The sequence below is a fragment of the Anomaloglossus baeobatrachus genome, chromosome 1, assembly GCF_048569485.1.
Source record: "Anomaloglossus baeobatrachus isolate aAnoBae1 chromosome 1, aAnoBae1.hap1, whole genome shotgun sequence".
Classification (NCBI taxonomy): Eukaryota; Metazoa; Chordata; class Amphibia; order Anura; family Aromobatidae; genus Anomaloglossus; species Anomaloglossus baeobatrachus.
Window position 1 is genome coordinate 712,932,252 of NC_134353.1, and position 20,737 is coordinate 712,952,988.

General features: G+C 49.0%; 1 protein-coding gene across 3 annotated transcripts in view; it reads right to left on the bottom strand.

Annotated features, from left to right (window-relative positions):
- Positions 1 to 1,563: 1,563 nt before the first annotated feature.
- CHFR (checkpoint with forkhead and ring finger domains) overlaps positions 1,564 to 20,737 on the bottom strand; it is a 110,289-nt gene continuing 91,115 nt past the window's right edge. For all 3 annotated transcript variants that reach the window (XM_075321841.1, XM_075321824.1, XM_075321833.1), the window contains 3 exons: positions 14,923 to 15,030; positions 5,105 to 5,177; positions 1,564 to 2,509 (listed from right to left, as the gene is read on the bottom strand). In XM_075321841.1, coding sequence (XP_075177956.1) covers positions 2,467 to 2,509; positions 5,105 to 5,177; positions 14,923 to 15,030 — 224 coding nt within the window. In that variant the 3' untranslated portion in view covers positions 1,564 to 2,466. The remainder of the gene's footprint in view (positions 2,510 to 5,104; positions 5,178 to 14,922; positions 15,031 to 20,737) is intronic.

Below are 20,737 nucleotides of genomic sequence, written 5' to 3' on the forward strand. Positions count from 1 at the left end.
CTGATCTTCTTACTGACAGATGATGCCACATTCTCCACAATGATTGATTTATTACACGGTGGTCTTATTGTGTTGTCTGTTTATTGACAAGCATAGATCACAAAGTATTACAGTTTTGCACTTTATACTCCTGTCTTCCTTTTTGTTATTGATGGCTATTTATGCTGTGTAGGCAGGTTATAGGTAGAGCACCTGACTGACTTTACAGCCATTTTTTCTCACCATCTATTCTGCCTATTATAATCCGAAAAATTTGGTAACTAAGACGTACTTTTCCTCCCCAAAAAGTGGAAGGAAAATGAGGGATGAGTCTTAAAATCCGAATGCACCTTACCGGGAGGTGGTGGAGAGGGGTCGCAGAAGGCAGGTGCTGTGCTGGGGCCTGTGTGGTGGTAGCAGCGGGCTGTGCTGGGGCCTGTGCATCGGTGGCGCACTGTGCGGCAGTGGCATCCTGAAAACGTCAGCAGTGCAGTGTTCAAATAATGGTGCCTGCAGAGATGGAGCTCTCAACTCAAGATCTCATCTGTGCACATGCCACCTCCGGCCCATCTCCCAGCAGTGGACTTAAAGATGATGGAGACTGGAGGTGGAGCGTGCGCAGATGAGCTCTCGGCTTGTCATTGAGCCAATAGCACAAACTGTGCACGCGCCGACTCCGGGTGCCATTTCTATGAAGCCCACACAGTTGACAGATTCTGGAAGTTGCCTACCTCACAGAATCTAGGACACCCGCTGCCATCGACCTGCCTCACCACCACCTCCCCTGCCTCATGTGACCCCACTCCACCAATGCTGCAATGACCACCGGATTTTAAAACTAACCCCCCCCCCCCTTTTTTTTTTTACATCTCTAAATTTGGGGTTGGGGAGAGAGTCTTCTAAATCGAAAAATACTGTACTTTATCAATTTAATTCTTACACAAAAAATGTAAGGTTTGCTGTAGGTCAATGTAAGCAAAGACTTTTTGCACAAGTGCTACAGCTGGAGAACAATAGTAGTATTTGCTGTTGAATGGAACTAGGAAAAAAAGAGTAAAGTTGGCAGTCGGGGGTATAAATATAGTGAGTATACAGGTTGAAGCTGAATCGGAGCCCTGGAGCTTGCAGGGGTCAAAGTTGGAATACAAGTGGATAGTCCCCTTTTGAAACTTGTGGGCCCCAATGAAAAATCTTCAAGTTACACAACTGCCAGCAGTATACTGTAGCTTATAAAGATCTTCATGGATGTGGTGTAAGTTATGAATAGAGTTGAGCGGATTGGCAATAATCCGGGTCCGGCGGATCAGTGGCGGGTTGCCAAGGTAGTCCGAGATCCGATCCGGCCCAATATATGTCAATGAGGAGCGGCATCTGGGATGAGCGTGAGAGAAAAAAAAAAAAAATCCGGATCGTACAACTGGAATTCTGCTGAAACCGCGCGGATCCGGATTTTTCCAGTCCGGGTCCGCTCAACACTAGTTATGAAGAACCACAAGCATTAGGCCAAATGGATATATAGGTATGCAAAAAAAAAAAAAAATTAACACTGCAGTGGTTATGCAAATTAAAGATTACACAAAAAAATAAAATAAAATACATGATTTATCCATTGCACTGACTACAGTAGATAAGCAACATTGTGTAAGAGAATTTTGAGGTATAAACATTTACTAGAATAATTGCTTCAATTTCCCTGTACTATACAGTGTGTTCTTATAACATGTAGATAGTCTGTGTATACATAAAGAATAATAATATATATAGTATCAGGTGTGATACAGGGTACTAGAAGGCATAGCGGTTCAAGAAGTGAACATCTAATGTTGCAGGCATTTTCCGTGAGCAACATAAATCTTCAGCTATGCAAATCACATACACAGCAACCACAGTGCAGAGCAGGATTTTCCAAGACTCATCTAGATGTCAGGAAAAATTATTCTCTTCATTCTAGCCCTTATACAGAAAAGAGAAGCAGACTAGTCAGGTGCATAACAAACCAATGGCTGTAATTTTTTAACCAATTTCCCTGAATGGAAAACACACTAGAATAGGGGTATCCTGCAATATATTCAGTGTGAATCTTTAAATAAGAAGTATCAACTGATGAACAAAAGAGGCCATTTACAATACTAGAATGTTCATCGATAACAGCAATACAGCGGTGTGCAGCCACAGTCCTTAGGCAGATGCTTCAAATGTTAAACCAGTCAATAACCCAATCTGGAAGAAAGGCATTTTGCATTGTGTAATTAGTTGATTGACCGTCCTCAAACCATATATCAACATATTAAACAAAACCAATAGCAACTTAATTGGAAACCATCATTGTGCAGCAAAGTGTCTGGCACAGTGTAAGCATTTGGACTTTCCAGGGGTACTGCGCTCTAAGGTCACAGGCATCGTCACATCCCCGGCAGCTTTCAGGTCTCTTCTGAGAATGTCATAGAAAAGTTCAAGAGGTGGCTCTACTTCCAGATAGTACCAGACTCAGTTCTTGAAGCGTGTTTGTTCACAGATGTGGTTGAATTTCCTGCAAAGGGAATGATTAAATACTTTACCTTTGATCTTTATGACACCCGTTAAAACATCAATACCAAAAATATGTTCTTTTAAGTAAATGAACTTCTTAGCACTAATCATTACAGTGGATTCTTGATTAACGAGAACAATCCGTTGTGGGAGTGTGCTTGTTAACCAAGTTACTCGTTCAGCAAAGCAAGATTTCCCATAGGAATTCATTGCAATGCAAACAATTCGTTCCACAACTTGTTAAATGCCCCATCCTGGTCCCCTATTGTGCCATTACGCGCGCGCACACACGCACACTATGCTCACCTTACCTTCCATTCCGTTCTATCGCCGGCCTGCTGGATCTTGTAGTTCGCCGGTACGGGCTGTGTATCGGGTAACCAAGGCGACCGATGCGGGACCTTCAGCTCCCAGAGCGCTGACGTCAAAGGCAGGAGCCGCTTGCCTCTGATTGGCCAGCACGCTGCCTTTGAGTAGCGTCTGACAGGGGAAGTTCCTCCCTCGTCGCCGATGGTTACCAGATACACATCCTGGAGTGGCGAAATACAAGAACCATGAGGCCGGTGAGGGAACGGAAGGTAAGGTGAGCATAGTGTGTGTGTGTGTGTGTGTGTGTGTGTGTGTGTGTGTGTGTGTGTGTGTGTGTGTGTGTGTGTGTGTGTGTACTGCAAGAGCGGGTTAGAGCGCGGTGGATGTACGGAACCGGAAGTGTGTGCTGTGAGTATTTTGCTCGTACAGCAAAGCTTGCTCGTAAATAGAGTTACAAATTTACAGCAAACTTTGCTCATTAGGCTAAATACTCGCTAACTGGGTTACTCGTTAATCGAGGTTCCACTGTATTATTAATTCATAAGTAAAATTATCTGTGGACGAATACATTCAACCGGGCTAAACACCAAAACCTAGCTATTTAGTTGGCAGATGAATTGCTTAGACTGGATACAATCATATCCACTTCTAGGTTAAGAAGGATTAGGTATGGACCAGTCTTCATCCTCTGATTATAATCTATAGCGTTCTTATTTACTGACCGAAATGCAAATTAATTTGGCTTCAATTTCAAAGAACATCAACAAGGAGGCTCAGAATTTTAGGTTCAAGCGTGAGAGAGCTGCAGGGGCATTTCTGCCCTTGTAAAGCCTGCAGCGACCTGGATGGGTGTACAGGAACATGTCTTCACACATGACCAGTATGGGGGTACAGGAACTTGTCTTCACAAATGCCTACAGTCCATATTTACGAGAGGTTCCAATAAAAGTGAAATGATGAGCAGTTTCATATAAAATTCTAACTTTTTTTTTTACAGGAAACCTGTCACCAGATTTGTCTTCTATAAGCTGCGGCCATCACCAGTGAGCTCATATACAGTATTCTGGAATGCTGTATATAAGTGCCTAGGCCGCTCCGTATGAATGGAGGACTCTGTGTGGATGATGTAGGGCACGTCATCCATATGGAGCTGGGAAGGAGGGCGGCGATGGAAGGAAGAGAGGAGGCACCAGACAGAACAGCGACATCCATTTGACCCCACCACCCTGCAGGCGAGTATAATAAAAGCTGTTGTTCATGTTATACAGACCGGCCTGGGCTCTTACATACAATATTCTAGAATGCTGTATATAGGACCTTACTGGTGGTGGCCACAACGTATAGAGGTCAAAGCTGGTGACAGGTTCTCTTTAAGTGAGGATGTATTTATTCTTGCAAAAAAAAAATGTTCTGCTAGCAAAGGCCACATTGTTGCCAAGCTTGTGTAATGCTATGACATAACTCAGTGTGTGTAAAATAGTAATCTAATCTATCAACAGCTGAGAAGCCACATATAGGAGAGTTTCGCAGCCACGTGTGAACCACACCTCAAGTCAGTATTTGTGCAACGTTCCCTCTGAACAAATTAAAAATAAAGAAAAAATGAAATTTGCTGGCATCAGATTTTTAAAATACTACATATCATATTAATGTTCATTAAAATATAGACCACCAACACAAAATCATATTTTTTTCCAAAAAGAAAGGTTTCTATGCTTTCTGGAAAAATAACTAACTTAAACCATAAACTGCCTCACTGTTGTATGTACTTTGTCTTTGAAAAAGTGCTCGGTGAGCGCACAAAACGCATAACAAAAACTACAAAATTACTAATTTCCATCCTGGATCTACATTCTCTACAGCAGCACAGTCTATTTTGAAACCTCAAACTCCTTTCTCTACTACTAATCGATATGTAGGTGTACCTTCATCTGCTGACAGGACTGCAGGAGCTGTATCATTCATGGGCAATACTGGAGCGGTGACCACCACAACCTCTCCATAATTCCCTTCTCATCTGTACCCTTTAATATCACCCTATGTCACTCATCTCCCCGCCGCACACTTTTTTCTGATAACAGTGGAATTGTTCCATAGTTTTCCTCAACAGAAAACTTTAGTGGCAGAGAAAAATAAAGTTATGATGCAAATGTTACAGAGCCTGCAAAATGTACATATGCTTGATAGTTTTGTTATACTTTGATGTAAGCCGGGTAGGAGCCTGCAGTCATGTCGCCCGGTAGGAGCCTGCAGTCATATCGCCTTACTGATAATCTACAATACTCACATAGCATGGTGTGCTTTAACCTGAGTTCTGCAGTTTCTTCCCCAGTAACAATTTGGTCTGGATGTCACTGCCACTAAAAATAAAAAAAGAAATTACTTTTCACTAACACATCATCTGCAGAGAAGCTCCATTGGAAATCACCAACTTCTTAAATTATCCCAACACCTCCATCCAAATAAAAGTAACTCTCACCTACTTATAGACTAGAACAGTGATGGCGAACCTATGGCACACGTGCCAGACTGGGCACGCAGAGCCCTTTCTGTCGGCACGCGTGCTGTTGCCACATTCAGCCACTTTGAACTGCCGGTGTGATCACGCCGGCAGTTCAAAGTTGTGTTTGAGCAGAGACATTTCTCCTCCTTCTGGCACTCCCCCTCTCCTTGGCCGCAGGCCTGTTGCTTAGGAGACGGAGGAGCGTCAGAAAGCTGCGCCGCCGGTGTCTTGTGGCCGCGCGGGAACTGACTGAGGACCCAGCAGCTCGCAGCGGTGGAGCGGGTGCTGGAAGGTGAGTTTTTTTTTTATTTTTAAGCTGTGGGGGGACAGTGCCAGCACGGGGCAAACAGAGCACGGGGCAAACAGAGCACGGGGCAAACAGAGCACGGGGCAAACAGAGCACGGGGCAAACAGAGCACGGGGCAAACAGAGCACGGGGCAAACAGAGCACGGGGCAAACAGAGCACGGGGCAAACAGAGCACGGGGCAAACAGAGCACGGGGCAAACAGAGCACGGGGCAAACAGAGCACGGGGCAAACAGAGCACGGGGCAAACAGAGCACGGGGCAAACAGAGCACGGGGCAAATGGCTGCAAAGATGGGGAGAAACATGGCTGCAAGGATGGGGGGGGAACACGGCTGCAAGGATGGGGGGGGGGGAACACTGCTGCAAGGATGGGGTACATTTAGCAGGAAGGGGAACATGCCAGGAAAGAAGGGAATTTTGTTACTTACCGTAAATTCCTTTTCTTCTAGCTCTTATTGGGAGACCCAGACGATTGGGGTATAGCTACTGCCCTCCGGAGGCCACACAAAGCACTACACTAAAAAGTGCAAGGCCCCTCCCCTTCTGGCTATACCCCCCCGTGGTATCACGGGTTCTCCAGTTTTAGTGCCAAAGCAAGAAGGAGGAAGCCAATAACTGGTTTAAACAAATTAACTCCGAATAACGTCGGAGAACTGAAAAACCGTTCAACATGAACAACATGTGTACCCGCAAACAACAAAAAAAAAATCCCGAAGGACAACAGGGCGGGTGCTGGGTCTCCCAATAAGAGCTAGAAGAAAAGGAATTTACGGTAAGTAACAAAATTCCCTTCTTCTTCAGCGCTCTATTGGGAGACCCAGACGATTGGGACGTCCAAAAGCTGTCCCTGGGTGGGTAAAGAGATACCTCATGTTAGAGCTGCAAAACAGCCCTCCCCTACGGGGATGTCACTGCCGCCTGCAGGACTCTTCTACCTAAGCTGGCATCCGCCGAAGCATAGGTATGCACCTGATAATGTTTGGTGAAAGTGTGCAGACTCGACCAGGTAGCTGCCTGGCACACCTGTTGAGCCGAAGCCTGGTGTCGTAATGCCCAGGACGCACCCACGGCTCTGGTTGAGTGGGCTTTTAGCCCTGAAGGAACCGGAAGCCCCGCAGAACGGTAGGCCTCTAGAATTGGTTCTTTGATCCATCGAGCCAGGGTGGCTTTAGAAGCCTGCAACCCCTTGCGCGGACCAGCGACAAGGACAAAAAGTGCATCGGAACGGCGCATGGGCGCCGTGCGGGAAATGTAGATTCTGAGTGCTCTCACCAGATCCAGCAAACGTAAGTCCTTTTCATACCGGTGAACCGGATGAGGACAAAAGGAAGGCAAGGATATATCCTGATTAAGATGAAACGAGGATACGACCTTAGGGAGAAACTCCGGAATGGGGCGCAGCACTACCTTGTCCTGGTGAAACACCAGGAAGGGAGCCTTGGATGACAGAGCTGCCAGCTCCGACACTCGCCGAAGCGATGTGATCGCAACAAGAAACGCCACTTTCTGTGACAGGCGAGAAAAGGAAACTTCCTTCAGAGGCTCGAAAGGCGGCTTCTGGAGAGCAACTAGAACCCTGTTCAGATCCCATGGATCTAACGGCCGCTTGTACGGGGGCACAATATGACAGACCCCCTGCAGGAACGTGCGCACCTTAGGAAGACGTGCTAGACGCTTCTGAAAAAACACGGATAGTGCCGATACTTGCCCTTTAAGGGAGCTGAGCGACAAGCCCTTTTCTAACCCCGATTGCAGGAAAGAAAGAAAAGTGGGCAATGCAAATGGCCAGGGAGACACTCCCTGAGCGGAACACCAGGATAAGAAAATCTTCCACGTTCTGTGGTAGATCTTAGCAGAAGTCGACTTTCTAGCCTGTCTCATTGTGGCTACAACTCCTTGGGATAATCCTGCAGACGCTAGGATCCAGGACTCAATGGCCACACAGTCAGGTTCAGGGCCGCAGAATTCTGATGGAAAAACGGCCCTTGGGACAGTAAGTCTGGTCGGTCTGGCAGTGACCACGGTCGACCGACCGTGAGATGCCACAGATCCGGATACCACGATCTCCTCGGCCAGTCTGGGGCGACGAGTATGACGCGGCTGCAATCGGATCTGATCTTGCGTAACACTCTGGGCAAGAGTGCCAGAGGTGGGAAGACGTATGGGAGCCGGAACTGCGACCAATCTTGAACTAATGCGTCTGCCGCCAGAGCTCTTTGATCGCGCGACCTCGCCATGAATGCCGGGACCTTGTTGTTGTGCCGGGACGCCATTAGGTCGACGTCCGGCACTCCCCATCGGCGACAGATTTCCTGAAACACGTCCGGGTGAAGGGACCACTCCCCTGCGTCCATGCCCTGGCGACTGAGGAAGTCTGCTTCCCAATTTTCTACGCCTGGGATGTGAACCGCGGATATGGTGGATGCTGTGTCCTCCACCCACATTAGAATGCGCCGGACTTCTTGGAATGCTTGCCGACTGCGCGTCCCTCCTTGGTGGTTGATGTATGCCACCGCAGTGGAGTTGTCCGACTGGATTCGGATCTGCTTTCCTTCCAGCCACTGTTGGAAGGCCAGTAGGGCAAGATACACTGCCCTGATTTCCAGAACATTGATCTGAAGGGTGGACTCCTGCGGAGTCCACGTCCCCTGGGCCCTGTGGTGGAGAAACACTGCTCCCCACCCTGACAGACTCGCATCTGTCGTGACCACTGCCCAGGATGGGGGCAGGAAGGATCTTCCCTGAGACAATGAGGTGGGAAGGAGCCACCATTGTAGAGAGTCCTTGGCCGTCTGGGAAAGAGAGACTTTCCTGTCCAGGGACGTTGACTTCCCGTCCCATTGGCGGAGAATGTCCCATTGAAGTGGGCGCAGATGAAACTGCGCAAAGGGAACTGCTTCCATGGCTGCCACCATCTTCCCGAGGAAGTGCATGAGGCGCCGTAAGGGGTGCGACTGGCCTTGAAGGAGGGATTGCACCCCTGTCTGTAGGGACCGCTGCTTGTTCAGCGGAAGCTTCACTCTCGCTGCTCGAGTATGAAACTCCATGCCAAGATACGTTAGCGACTGTGACGGTGACAGATTCGACTTTGGAAAGTTGATGATCCATCCGAACGTCTGTAGAGTCTCCAGCGTAGCATGTAGACTGAGTTGGCATGCCTCTTGAGAGGGTGCCTTGACAAGTAGATCGTCTAGGTAAGGGATCACCGAGTGTCCCTGAGAGTGCAAGACTGCTACCACCGCCGCCATGACCTTGGTGAAGACCCGGGGGGCTGTCGCCAGACCGAATGGCAGAGCTACGAACTGAAGATGGTCGTTTCCTATCACAAAACGTAGAAAACGTTGATGTTCTGTAGCAATTGGCACGTGGAGATAAGCATCTTTGATGTCTATTGAGGCAAGGAAGTCTCCTTGAGACATTGAGGCAACGACAGAGCGGAGGGTTTCCATCCGGAACCGTCTGGCGTGCACATGTTTGTTGAGCAGCTTTAGATCCAGAACAGGACGGAACGAGCCGTCCTTTTTTGGAACCACAAAGAGATTGGAGTAAAACCCTCGCCCTTGTTCCTGAGGCGGTACAGGAACCACTACTCCTTCCGCTCTTAGGGAGTCCACCGCCTGCAGCAGGGCATCTGCTCGGTCTGGATGTGGGGAGGTTCTGAAGAACCGAGCTGGAGGACGAGAACTGAACTCGATTCTGTACCCGCGAGACAAAATGTTTGTCACCCACCGGTCTTCGACCTGTGACCTCCAAATGTCGGAAAAGCGGGAGAGCCTGCCCCCGACCGGAGATGCGGAGGGGGGGGGCTGGAAGTCATGAGGTAGCCGCTTTGGAAGCGGTTCCTCCATTTGCTTTCTTGGGGCGTGCGTGAGCCCGCCAGGAATCTGAGACTCTTTGCGTCCTCTGAGTCCCTTTGGACGAGGAGAATTGTGTCTTGCCCGAACCTCGAAAGGACTGAAACCTCTGCTGCCATTTTTTCTGCTGAGGTTTGCTTGATCTGGGCTGGGGTAAGGAAGAGTCTTTACCCTTGGACTGTTTAATGATGTCAGCCAATGGCTCGCCAAACAGTCTATCTCTAGATAAAGGCAAGCTGGTTAAACATTTTTTGGAACCAGCATCTGCTTTCCAGTCCTTTAACCACAAGGCTCTGCGCAAAACTACCGAATTGGCGGACGCCATTGAGGTGCGGCTGGTAGATTCTAGGACCGCATTGATGGCGTAAGACGCAAACGCAGACATCTGCGAGGTAAGGGACGCCACTTGCGGCACCGCTGGATGTATGATAGCATCCACTTTTGCTAAACCAGCTGAAATAGCTTGGAGTGCCCATACGGCTGCGAATGCTGGAGCAAACGACGCGCCGATAGCTTCATAGACAGATTTTAACCAAAGGTCCATCTGTCTGTCATTGGCATCCTTAAGTGAAGCGCCATCCTCCACTGCAACTATGGATCTAGCTGCAAGTTTGGAAATCGGGGGGTCCACCTTTGGACACTGGGTCCAGCGCTTGACCACATCAGGGGGGAAAGGAAAACGTGTATCCTTAGAACGTTTAGAGAAACGCCTTTCTGGATGAGCGTCGTGTTTCTGGATTGACTCTCTGAAGTCAGAGTGATCCAAGAAAGCACTCAATTTACGCTTGGGATAGAGGAAACGAAACTTCTCCTGCTCTGCAGCTGCCTCCTCTGCAGAAGGAGCTGGGGGAGAAATATCCAACAGTCTATTGATGGCTGAGATAAGCTCGTTTACCATGGCGTCCCCATCCGGGGTATCCAGATTGAGAGGGGTTCCAGGATAAGACTCCTGATCACTCTCTTCAGACGCATCACAGGGCGACTGATTGCGCTGAGACCCTGAGCAGTGTGATGACGTTGAGGGTCTTTCCCAGCGAGCTCGCTTAGGGTGGCTGGGGCTATCATCTGAGTCATAATACTCAGCCTGGGAAGCCGGGGACCCCCTTGCAGTCTGGATTAATTCCAACTGAGGGGGATTAGAGGACAGAGACCTCGCCGTGTCCATAGACTGAGCCCCAGTCATGGATTGCAAAGTTTCAAGGATTTTTGCCATAGTCACAGACATTCCCTCAGCAAAAACTGCAAAGTCTGTCCCTGACACCGGGGCAGGACTTACAAGCGTCTCAGCCTGGGTCACTACCCCTCCGGACTCCGGCTGGCGAAGCAGCACCGGATCTGAGCATTGCACACAATGGGGGTCTTTGGAACCTGCTGGTAGAGCAGCCCCACATGCAGCACACGCAGTGTACACAGCCCTAGCCTTGGCAGCCTTGCGTTTTGTGGATGACATGTTGCTGCCTCCTCAGAGCGATCTGGGGTATCCAGCCAGGAAGCGACCTCACAGTGCAAGAAATAAATAAATATATATATCTGGTGACACAGTACACCAATGCACACTGAGGCACTAGAGGGGCCAGCTGAAATGCCGCTTACCGCCCGCTTAAGAGCGGGTGTGTGGTCTCCAAAAGCCCCCTAGTCCAGGTCTCCCAGAGCCTTGCGTCCTTCCTCTAGCCAGACTGCATGTAATGGCTGCCGGCGTCCTGGGAGAGGAGGGGGGGCGGGCCCTGGGCGTTCCTGGCTAAGAGCGGGAAGCCTGCTTCCCTCTGTGCCTAGTGAGAGGGCTGGAGCATGTAAATCAGGCTCCAGCCCTCGTCGCTGCTGCGAAACAGCGTCTCTCCCCTACCCTGATTGACAGGGTGGGGGCGGGAACGAAGCGGAGCTAGGCCGCAAAAGCCGTGGACTGGATTTATAAACGCCGCCGCCGTAAAAGCGCGGTCGGCGTGTCCCCGGCGCACTACAAGTCACAGCAGCGCCGCCGGTCCAGTGGGGGTCGGCGCTGCGTTCCCACAACACAAAGTCCCCCAGTAAACTGTAGGAACACTAACTCCAACGTTACGGTCCCCGGCGCACTACAACACCCAGCCAGCCCGGAGTGTGCCTGTGCCTGCCGGGGACACAGAGTACCTGTATGATGCAGGGCCTTGTCCCTGATTGTACTCCTGCTCCATATCCATCAGGTGCTATGGGTCTGTGGATGGAGCCCGGCGTCAGAGCTTAGAGGCCGGCAGGATCCCACTTCCACAGAGCCCTACAAGGGGATGTGGAAGGAAAACAGCATGTGGGGCTCCAGCCCCTGTACCAGCAATAGGTACCTCAACCTTACAAGCACCATCCACGGGTGAGAAGGGAGCATGCTGGGGGCCCTATATGGGCCCTCTTTTCTTCCATCCGAAATAGTCAGCAGCTACTGCTGACTAAAATCTGTGGAGCCATGCGTGGATGTCTGACCTCCTTCGCACAAAGCTTGAAAACTGGAGAACCCGTGATACCACGGGGGGGTATAGCCAGAAGGGGAGGGGCCTTGCACTTTTTAGTGTAGTGCTTTGTGTGGCCTCCGGAGGGCAGTAGCTATACCCCAATCGTCTGGGTCTCCCAATAGAGCGCTGAAGAAGGGTACATTTACCAGGATGGGGGATACATTTAACAGGATGGGGGGAAACATGAAAGGATACATGAGGGTACATGAACATGCCAGGATGAGGAAACATGCCAGGATGGGGTACATTTACCAGGATAAGGGAACATGCCTGGATGGGGTACATTTACCAGGATGGGGTCATTTAACAGCATGGGGGGGAACATGCCAGGATGGGATACATTTACAATGATGGGGTACATTTACCAGAAATGGGGTACATTTACCAGGATGGGGAATATGCCGGGATGAGGTACATTTACCAGGATGGGGCCATGATAGGGACAAATATACCAGAATGTAGGAAATATATATCAGGATGGGCGACATGTTTACCAGGAAGTGGTACTACACAGTGAAGGGGGAGGGGAGCAACTCCTACGTCTTTATGGGATTTCAAGATGTTCAGACTTTGAAATGTAGGTGTGGATTGCAGGGTGAAATCTGATTGAATTCCATGCGAAAATCTCTGTTTAATATGCTGCAATTTTTTCCAGAAAGATCAATCCAACTTCTACTCATTACAAGGTTCAAAACAAACAGCACTCAGACGGCATCTGTGTAATGTGATTTCCACAGATCCATACACTTTTAATAGTTTTGATCTTTGACCTGGATCAAGAACAGACACTTTGATTTTTTTCTTTCTTTTTGCAAACGTGTGGACAGCCATATAGAACATGTTACCTACTGTAGTCTGTGAGTAGCACCAAATATAACCCAAAAATAGACTTCTGAGGCACAAGACAAAACACACAGATGTTTAACCCCTTAATGACCGCGGGCAGGAATATTATGTCCTAGTGGTCATAGTGTTACTGACCGCGGTCTGCTGCCGGCAGCTTGAAGCGATCGGCGCACATCTCAGCTGATGTGTGCCTGCCAGGTACGGGCAGAATCATTATCTGCCCATGCCGTTTAACCCTTTAAATGGCGCTGTCAATACCTAACAGGGACATTATAATGTCATCGGCGGTAAATATTTACTCACCGCCCTATACCGGAAGTCACGTGACGTGATCACGTGACTTCCAGTGGTTATCATGGTAGCACAGTGTCATGTGATGACTCCTCTAGCTCACATGACTCACTTTCAGATTCACCCAGCCCAGAGCTCGGTGAGACATGAAATTAGCATATCTGCTATTCACAGCTGTGATCAGCAGATAAGGCAGAGTGATCAGATTGCTGATCCATATAGTCTCCTAGGGGGACAAGTAAAAAAAAGTTTTAAAAAAGAAAAAAAAAAACCAAAAAACTAAAGTTCAAATCACCTCCCTTTTGCCCCATTGAAAATGTAATATCAATTAATCTGATCGGTAAACGGCGTAGCGGCAAAAACAAAAAATCCAAACGCTAAAGTTACGTTTTTTGATCGCCACAAATTTTGGGCCAAATGCAATAGGCGATCAAAACGTAGCATCTGCGCAAAAATGGTACCATTAAAACCGTCAGCTCGAGATGCAAAAAATAAGCAGTCACTGAGCTGTAGATCCCGAAAAGTGAGAACGCTACGGGTCACGGAATATGGCGTAAAACGTGTGCCACTTTTTTCGAACAAACTTCTGATTTTTTTTAACCCCTTAGATGAAAGCAAACCTATACATGCTTGGTGTCAATGAACGCGCACCGACCTCAGTGCACTATATGTTAAAGCTTATGATTTCATTTAAAAGTTCAGCTCGTTCCGCAAAAAATGAGCCCTGACATGACGATATTGACTGAAAAATAAAGTTGCGTGTCTCGGAAGAAGAATGGCGAAAAAAAACGGAAAGCGAAAAATCGGCCGGTTGTGAAGGGGTTAAACAGCATCATCATAGGCTTTAATAAGTACAAATTCCATAGGAGGAAAACCCGAATAGGATATGTACATGAAAAACTGACATCTGAAGGAGGTAAAGTGGATAACATAAATTATCTTTTTACAATGACGAGTCAAGGAGCAGAATATATTAGGCAACAAATGGACAGAATAATCAGTGAATAATCAGGCTTGTCAAAGATTACAATAATTAGAGCCAGCAGGTATAGAATTATAAAGTGAATTTAGCCATACATATGGATCAAAGGAAAAGGTTCACCTAAATTTATAAATAGCAACTTCAAATGTAAATGTTTTCTTATTTTGTTTTATTTTTAATGGGGGAAAAGAAAGGTGATTTGAACTTTGATTATTTTTTTTCCCCTCATTGTTAAAAAACTTTTTTAATGCTTAAAACTAGTTCCCTTATGAGTCTTTATGCCTAGAATGTCCGATCGCTTCTGCAGATCAGAGCGGTGCTTCAGCATCACTCTGAGCAGTAGAAATGCTGATCTCCTGTGAGTGCTGGCGCTCTCCTGGCATTCACAGGAAGCACATCATGACAGTGACGGGGTTAACCATCTGACTACACACTGTCATGGCAACCCATTAGCACCCAGAGATTGTGTTACAGGGCTGCTAATGGCAGCAGGGAACAGGGCGATTCCCGCTGGAGCACGTTAGAATGTGCAGACCGTTTGACGTCATCTAAGGGGTTAACAGTTGCAGGTTTATCAGATCAGAGATCCACCCGTGCCCGTTCGTTGCAAATATCTACTGGTCAGATCCGCAGACATGGGGCGTATAATACAGGCGCACAGTGTGAACCTGCAATAAAGGGACAGACATGGCCTAGGAATTCTCTATATATATCCTTTGTTGTGAATAGGTTAAATCCTCAAACTGAATTATGGGAGACAGTTTTCAGCCCTAATGTGAAAACTTAGTTAAAATTAGTAATAGGAAACTACAGTAGAGGTCAAAAAAAAAAAAAAATCAAGGTACCTGGTAACTCAGAAGGCGGGATGTTTTGTCTGTATTGATAGGTGAGATCTCTGAAGTTACGTAGGCCACAGAAGTAGCAAAGCACAGTATTACCATTAATCCTGTAATCTGAAAAAAGAAAGGAAAAAAAAAGGGAAATCAAGACACCAATAACCTAAATAGGTTTGTCAGTTTCTTTTGTTAGTGCAGCATTCCATACAAACACTTCTGTCCATTCAATGTCTACTGGTGGAGGAACATGTGAGCAACCCACCCATCAGCCTCCTCCAATAGTAAATTACCACACATAGGAAAGCTGCTTTCCTATTGGAGGAGGCTGATGGGTGGGTCTGTCACATGCTCCTCCACCAGAAGACACTGAATGGACAAAAGTGTTGGTGAGTTTGCGAGGAAAGTGGCACTGACAATAGAAAGTCGTTTGTAAAAGAAAACCACGATAACCCCTTTCAAGAGGACCTTTCTCCAAACTGATCTTTTTGAAGTGGACATAAGCGGTAATAGTGGCTGTAAAGTAGAATAAGAAGGGAATTTTGTTTACTTACCGTAAATTCCTTTTCTTCTAGCTCCAATTGGGAGACCCAGACAATTGGGTGTATAGCTACTGCCTCCGGAGGCCGCACAAAGTACTACACTTAAAAGTGTAAGGCCCCTCCCCTTCTGGCTATACACCCCCCCGTGGGAGCACGGGTCCCTCAGTTTTAGTGCAAAAGCAAGAAGGAGGAAAGCCAATAACTGTTCCAAAAACAAATTCAATCCGATAAACAATATCGGAGAACGTAACTTATCAACATGAACAACATGTGCACCCGAAAAACAAATACCCTAAGAAAAAACAGGGCGGGTGCTGGGTCTCCCAATTGGAGCTAGAAGAAAAGGAATTTACGGTAAGTAAACAAAATTCCCTTCTTCTTTTTCGCTCCTAATTGGGAGACCCAGACAATTGGGACGTCCAAAAGCAGTCCCTGGGTGGGTAAAAGAATACCTCGTGATCGGGCTGTCAGGCAGCCCTTTCTTACAGGTGGGCCACCGCCGCCTGCAGGACTTGTCTACCTAGGCTGGCATCCGCCGAAGCGTAGGTATGCACCTGATAATGCTTGGTAAAAGTGTGCAGACTCGACCAGGTAGCCGCCTGGCACACCTGCTGAGCCGTAGCCTGATGCCGTAATGCCCAGGACGCACCCACGGCTCTGGTAGAATGGGCCTTCAGTCCAGAAGGAGTCGGAAGCCCAGCAGAACGGTAGGCGTGAAGAATTGGTTCCTTGATCCACCGCGCAAGGGTGGATTTGGAAGCTTGCGACCCTTTATGCTGACCAGCGACCAGGATAAAGAGTGCATCCGAACGGCGCAGAGGCGCCGTGCGGGAAAAGTAGATCCTGAGTGCTCTCACCAGGTCCAACAGATGCAAACCCTTTTCAAATTGGTGAACTGGATGCGGACACAAAGATGGTAAAGTGATATCCTGATTGAGATGAAAGGAAGATACCACCTTGGGAAGAAACTCTGGAATTGGACGCAGTACTACCTTGTCTTGGTGAAACACCAGGAAGGGAGATTTGCAAGATAACGCCGCCAGCTCTGACACTCTCCGAAGAGACGTGACCGCCACCAGAAAAGCCACTTTCTGTGAAAGCCGAGAAAAGGAAATCTCCTTCATAGGCTCGAAAGGTGGCTTCTGGAGAGCAATTAGAACCTTGTTCAGATCCCAGGGTTCCAATGGCCGCTTGTAAGGGGGAACGATATGACAAACCCCTTGCAGGAACGTGCGTACCTTAGGAAGTCGCGCCAGGCGCTTCTGAAAGAATACGGATAGCGCAGAGACTTGTCCTTTAAGGGAGCTAAGCGACAAACCTTTTTCCAACCCAGACTCCAAATACGGGATCACGGAGTGACCCTGCGAGTGCAGGACAGCTACTACTGCTGCCATGACCTTCCTTGGTGAAGACCCGAGGGGCTGTTGCCAGCCCGAAAGGTAACGCTACGAACTGCAGGTGTTCGCTTTCTATAACGAAGCGTAGAAAACGCTGATGCTCTGGCGCAATCGGCACGTGAAGATAAGCATCTTTGATGTCTATTGATGCTAAGAAATCTCCTTGAGACATTGAGGCTATGACGGAGCGTAGAGATTCCATCCGGAACCTCCTGGTTTTTACGTGTTTGTTGAGCAACTTTAGATCCAGGACGGGCCGAAAGGACCCGTCCTTCTTTGGCACCACAAACAGATTGGAGTAAAAACCGTGACCTTGTTCCTGAAGAGGAACGGAAGTCACCACTCCTTCCGCCTTTAGAGCGGCCACCGCCTGCAGCAGAGCATCGGCTCGGTCGGGCGGTGGGGAAGTTCTGAAGAAACGAGTTGGAGGACGAGAGCTGAACTCTATCCTGTACCCGTGAGACAGAATGTCCCTCACCCAACGGTCTTTGACCTGTGACAGCCAAATGTCGCCAAAGCGGGAGAGCCTGCCACCGACCGAGGATGCGGAGAGAGGAGGCTGAAAGTCATGAGGAAGCCGTCTTGGTAACGGTTCTTCCTGCTGTCTTTTTTGGGCGTGACTGAGTCCGCCAAGAATCTGAGCCTCTCTGATCCTTTTGAGTCCTTTTGGACGAGGAGAATTGGGACCTGCCTGAGCCTCGAAAGGACCGAAAACCAGACTGACCCCTCCTTTGTTGGGGCTTGTTTTGTCTGTGTTGAGGTAAGGATGAGTCCTTACCCTTGGAGTGTTTAATGATTTCATCCAAACGCTCCCCAAACAAATCGGTCACGAGAAAAAGGCAAACTGGTTAAGCACTTCTTGGAAGCAGAATCTGCCTTCCATTCTCTCAACCACAGGGCTCTGCGCAAAACCACGGAGTTGGCTGACGCCACCGCCGTACGGCTCGTAGAGTCCAGGACAGCATTAATCGCGTAAGACGCGAATGCAGACATTTGAGAGGTCAATGGTGCCACCTGCGGGGCAGATGTACGTGTGACCGAGTCGACTTGTATAAGCCCAGCTGAAATAGCTTGGAGTGCCCATACGGCTGCGAAAGCTGGCGCCAACGACGCTCCAATAGCTTCATAGATGGATTTCAGCCAGAGCTCCATCTGCCTGTCAGTGGCATCTTTAAGTGCCGCTCCATCTTCTACTGCAACTAAAGATCTAGCTGCAAGCCTGGAGATTGGAGGGTCCACCTTGGGACACTGGGTCCAACCCTTGACCACGTCAGGGGGAAAAGGATAGCGTGTATCTTTAAGCCGTTTAGAAAACCGCTTCTCAGGATAAGCGTGGTGTTTCTGGATTGCATCTCTAAAGTCAGAGTGGTCCAGAAAAGTGCTTAATTTACGCTTGGGATATCTGAAATGGAATTTCTCCTGCTGTGAAGCTGCCTCCTCCGCAGGAGGAGCTGGCGGAGAAATATCTAACATCCTATTGATGGACGCTATAAGATCATTCACTATGGCGTCACCATCCGGTGTATCCAGATTGAGAGCGGTCCCAGGATCAGAATCTTGATCAGTTACATCCGCCTCATCACCCATAGATTCGTCCCGCTGGGATCCTGACCAGTGAGACGAAGTTGAGGGCCCCTCATAACGAGCCCGCTTAGGTTGTCTGGGACTGTTGTCCGAGTCAGAATCGTCACCCTGGGGTGCATGTGACACCCCCGGAGCTTGGAAGTGTTCCAGCTGAGGGGGACCAGGGAGCAATGATGCCACAGTGTCCATGGTCTGAGTTACTGGTCTAGACTGCAATGTTTCAAGAATCTTTGACATGGTCATAGACAATCTGTCAGCAAAAGCTGCAAACTCCGTTCCTGTCACCTGGACAGCATTCACAGGTGGTACACCCTGGGTCACGTCCAGCAGAGGCCCCGGCTGTGCAAGTTGCACAGGGGCCGAGCACTGCACACAATGGGGGTCAGTGGAACCTGCCGGTAGAGCAGCCCCACATGCGGTACAGGCAGCATATAATGTCTGTGCCTTGGCACCCTTGCGTTTTGCGGACGACATGCTGTTGCCTCCTTGTAATCTAGGAGGGTATATAGCCGAGAATCACCAGCGACCGTACAGTACAAAGTATTTGCAAACACAAAATACTCAGTATACAAACGGCACAAGTGGGGGTGAGCCCTTGAGGGCTGCTTACCGCCCGCTGAACAGCGGGTATGAGGCCGTAGAATCCCGTGTCTGGGTCTCCCCGTCTCCCCTCTGCAGCTCAGCGTGCAGGCAGGAATGGCTGCCGGCGTTCTGTGAAGAGGGGCGGACCGTGGGCGTGCCACAAACAAAGTGCGGGAAACTGCGTCCTACTCTGCCTGGTGTGAGGGCTGGAGTATGTAAAAAAGACTCCAGCCCTCAGCGCTGATGCTCTGTACAGCGTCCCGCCCTCCTCCTGACTGGCAGGTGCGGAGGCGGGAACGAACGAACTAGGCCGCAAAAGCCGGGGACTGTAGTAATAAGCGCGGCCGTGATATATGCACGGTCAGCGCGGAAGTCCCCGGCGCACCACAAGTCCCAGCCGCGTCGCAGTCCCAGCGGCTGGCGCGACCGTTCTCCCTGAGTCTACCCACTCAGCTAAGCTGAAGTGAGGAAATGGCACAAGCGCAGCAGCGCTGTTGTCCCCGGCGCACTAACACACCCAGCAAAGCTGCGGTGTGCGCGCGTATGCACGGGGACACAGAGTACCTTGACGGAGCAGGGCCATGTCCCTGACGATACTCAGCTCCATATCCAGCGGCTTTCCAGGGGCTGCGGATGGAGCACGGTCTCAGTGCCTGGAGACCGGTAAAATCCCACTTCGCCCAGAGCCCTAATGGGGATGGGGAAGGAATCAGCATGTGGGCTCCAGCCTCCGTACCCGCAATGGGTACCTCAACCTTAACAAGCACCACCGACAGAAAGTGGGGTGAGAAGGGAGCATGCTGGGGGCTTTTATGGGCCCTCTTTTCTTCCATCCGACATAGTCAGCAGCTGCTGCTGACTAAATAGTGGAGCTATGCGTGCGTGTCTGACCTCCTTCGCACAAAGCAAAAAACTGAGGGACCCGTGCTCCCACGGGGGGGTGTATAGCCAGAAGGGGAGGGGCCTTACACTTTTAAGTGTAGTACTTTGTGCGGCCTCCGGAGGCAGTAGCTATACACCCAATTGTCTGGGTCTCCCAATTAGGAGCGAAAAAGAAAACCTTTTTTTGTTTCATAGATTCTGCCTCTCCATTAACAAAGTATTTTGCACGTTAACCGTTAATCTTTTTCTAAGTACAAGTGTGCATTACCAGAGATATTTCACGGTTGCGTCGTACTATCCCTTTCTGGTGCTGACCAATCATAAGCAGGCAGCAACACAGAAAGGGGGGGGGGAACCCAAAACAAAACATGGTCCCACAATAGCGCAGGTATAGGCTCCGTGTGAGACATCTGACACATCTGTTCTCCTCGCTGGAGACTGGTGATGTGCTGGAGCACAGCAGACCCGAGTGTAATTAACCAACAGCTTTCAACTCCTCTCTGGTAATCAGGGGAAGTACTGCAGAGTTCAGTCTCATTACAAACACTTTTAGTAGCTTTCCTATCACAGTGCTCTCCAGCTCTAAGCAGGCATTCATATAGCATGGGGGAAAAGAGCACACCCCCACTATAGCTTAGGACAGGCTCTGTGCGAGACATAATGACAAAGTCTGCTCTCCTCACTGCAGAGTGATTACATGTGCTTAACAGCTTTCATCTCCAGCAGTCAGTGTGGGGAAAAGGGGCAGTATAGCAGACCTGGCAGAACTACACTTGTTTTAGCAGTTCTAATGTGAATTTAGTCTTGCCAAAAAAGCCGATTTGAATTGGAATTTGGGAG